The sequence below is a fragment of the Sapajus apella genome, unplaced genomic scaffold, assembly GCF_009761245.1.
Source record: "Sapajus apella isolate SASKATOON/1434 unplaced genomic scaffold, GSC_monkey_1.0 scaffold37, whole genome shotgun sequence".
Classification (NCBI taxonomy): Eukaryota; Metazoa; Chordata; class Mammalia; order Primates; family Cebidae; genus Sapajus; species Sapajus apella.
The window spans coordinates 13,619,945-13,621,745 of NW_022436977.1; the positions used below are offsets into that span (position 1 = coordinate 13,619,945).

A 1,801-nucleotide genomic window follows, 5' to 3' on the forward strand; every position below is an offset into this window, starting at 1 on the left:
CATGATTCGGTTGTCTAAGATATTTGAGACACACATTAATCCATTTCAAAGATTAAAATATACTTTAATTTTTCTTTTCTCTTTTTTCTTTTTTTTTTTTTTTTTTGAGACAGAGTCTCACTCTGTCACCCAGGCTGGAATGCAGTGGCACAATCTTGGCTCACTGCAACCTCTGCCTCAAGGGTTCAAGTGATTCTTCTGCCTCAGTCTCCTGAGTAGCTGGGACTACAGGCCTGTGCGACCATGCCCAGCTAAGTTTTGTATTTTTAGTAGAGACAGGGTTTCACCATATTGGCCAGACTGGTCTTGAACTCTTGACCTTAGGCGTTGTGCCTGCCTTGGCCTCCCAAAGTGCTGGGATTACAGATGTGAGCCACCACACTTGGCTACTTTAATATTTCTATTGATGCTAGTTCCTGAATGATTTTAGGATCATAATATCCAATGATTGTAGATGCCAAAGTTTTAGAAAATGTGTCTTAAACACAGAACAAACCCTAAATGTTTATTTAGTTAAATGCCAAACTTATCTTATTTCTTTCTCTGAATATTGTAATGCTGACAAAATTCCAGGTAAAGTGTCTGACAGTTGGGTTCTGAAGTTTTACTACTGCATCATAACTATAATTTTGCTCGCTAACTGTGTAGAATGTAAGTTTACCAGATCTAAAAAACTGTTAGCTAATACAACAAATTAAATAGAGCCTCCACTGAATTAAATAACTTCATGTTATATTTCTAAGAATTTTACTCACAATGGCCACAGGGTCATTGCTTCGAGTTGCAGCCAGGCTGAATTTCTTCACGTGTGTGTTGGTTTCCAGAGCCTTTGCAAATTCCCTCAGGGTTGGAATTGGAATGTTCTAAGACAGAGAAGACATGGCTAGTTGATGGCACACTCATGCCGAGGTAAGAACCCACAACCTTTAAATACCATATATGTGTAGATAGCTCAATACATGATACCCCTTCTAAATGAGGGTCGTTACCCAGCCTTCAGAAACCAAGCAATCCTGAGCCAACAGCACCATTTAGTGCCCAACAGGGGAGTCCAACCTACCACTATGGTACCCCTCGTCGTCTTTCTGTTTTCCCTAACCAAGAAAGTATGCACATATTATACTTCTCTCTTTTTCTTTTTCACTCTATATTCTAGCCAGACTGACATACTTGCCATTGTTTTATATACCATCTCTCTCTTTTTCAGACCTTTACATATATGCTTTCTCCTTAGCCTGGAAATTCCTTTTGTCCTTTTCTCTGGTTAATTCCTACTCATCTTTCAAGACCCAGATGAAATATCATCTCCTTTGTTTAGCGGATCTCCTAGGTAGCATTAAAATTTATCTTTTCTGCAATTCAATAACATTTGGGGGCTTACCATATCATGTTATAATTATCTGTTTAGTGTTTTTCTCCTAGGATAATTTTTTGTTTTAGAGTAAAGACTGAATAAATCTTATTCATCTTTGTAGTTCCTTTTCTAGATCATTTAGCACAGTAATGACCACTGGGGAGGGAGACAATATGGGGTGCAGTTAGAAGGGGAGAAGAGTCCTGACTGCACTATTGGCTAGCTCTATGACCTTAACAACTCTCTAAGTCCCACTAATAATTAAATTAGATAACAAATTCCAAGTATTTAGCAAAGGACATGGCAGACAGTAAGTACTCAATAAAAGTTGGTTACTATTACTAAATGCTAGAAATTGGCCCAGTAAGAATAAACAAAACAGACTTCAGGTAACATTTAAACACACACACACACACACACACACACACACACACACACACACACACA

At 38.1% G+C, this 1,801-nt stretch overlaps 1 protein-coding gene across 5 annotated transcripts in view; it reads right to left on the minus strand.

Moving 5' to 3' along the window:
- Positions 1-1,801, minus strand: part of TMOD2 (tropomodulin 2) — a 60,509-nt gene that overhangs the window by 27,624 nt on the left and 31,084 nt on the right. For all 5 annotated transcript variants that reach the window (XM_032297452.1, XM_032297451.1, XM_032297450.1 and 2 more), the window contains one exon: positions 756-863. In XM_032297452.1, the coding sequence (XP_032153343.1) occupies positions 756-863 (108 nt within the window). The remainder of the gene's footprint in view (positions 1-755; positions 864-1,801) is intronic.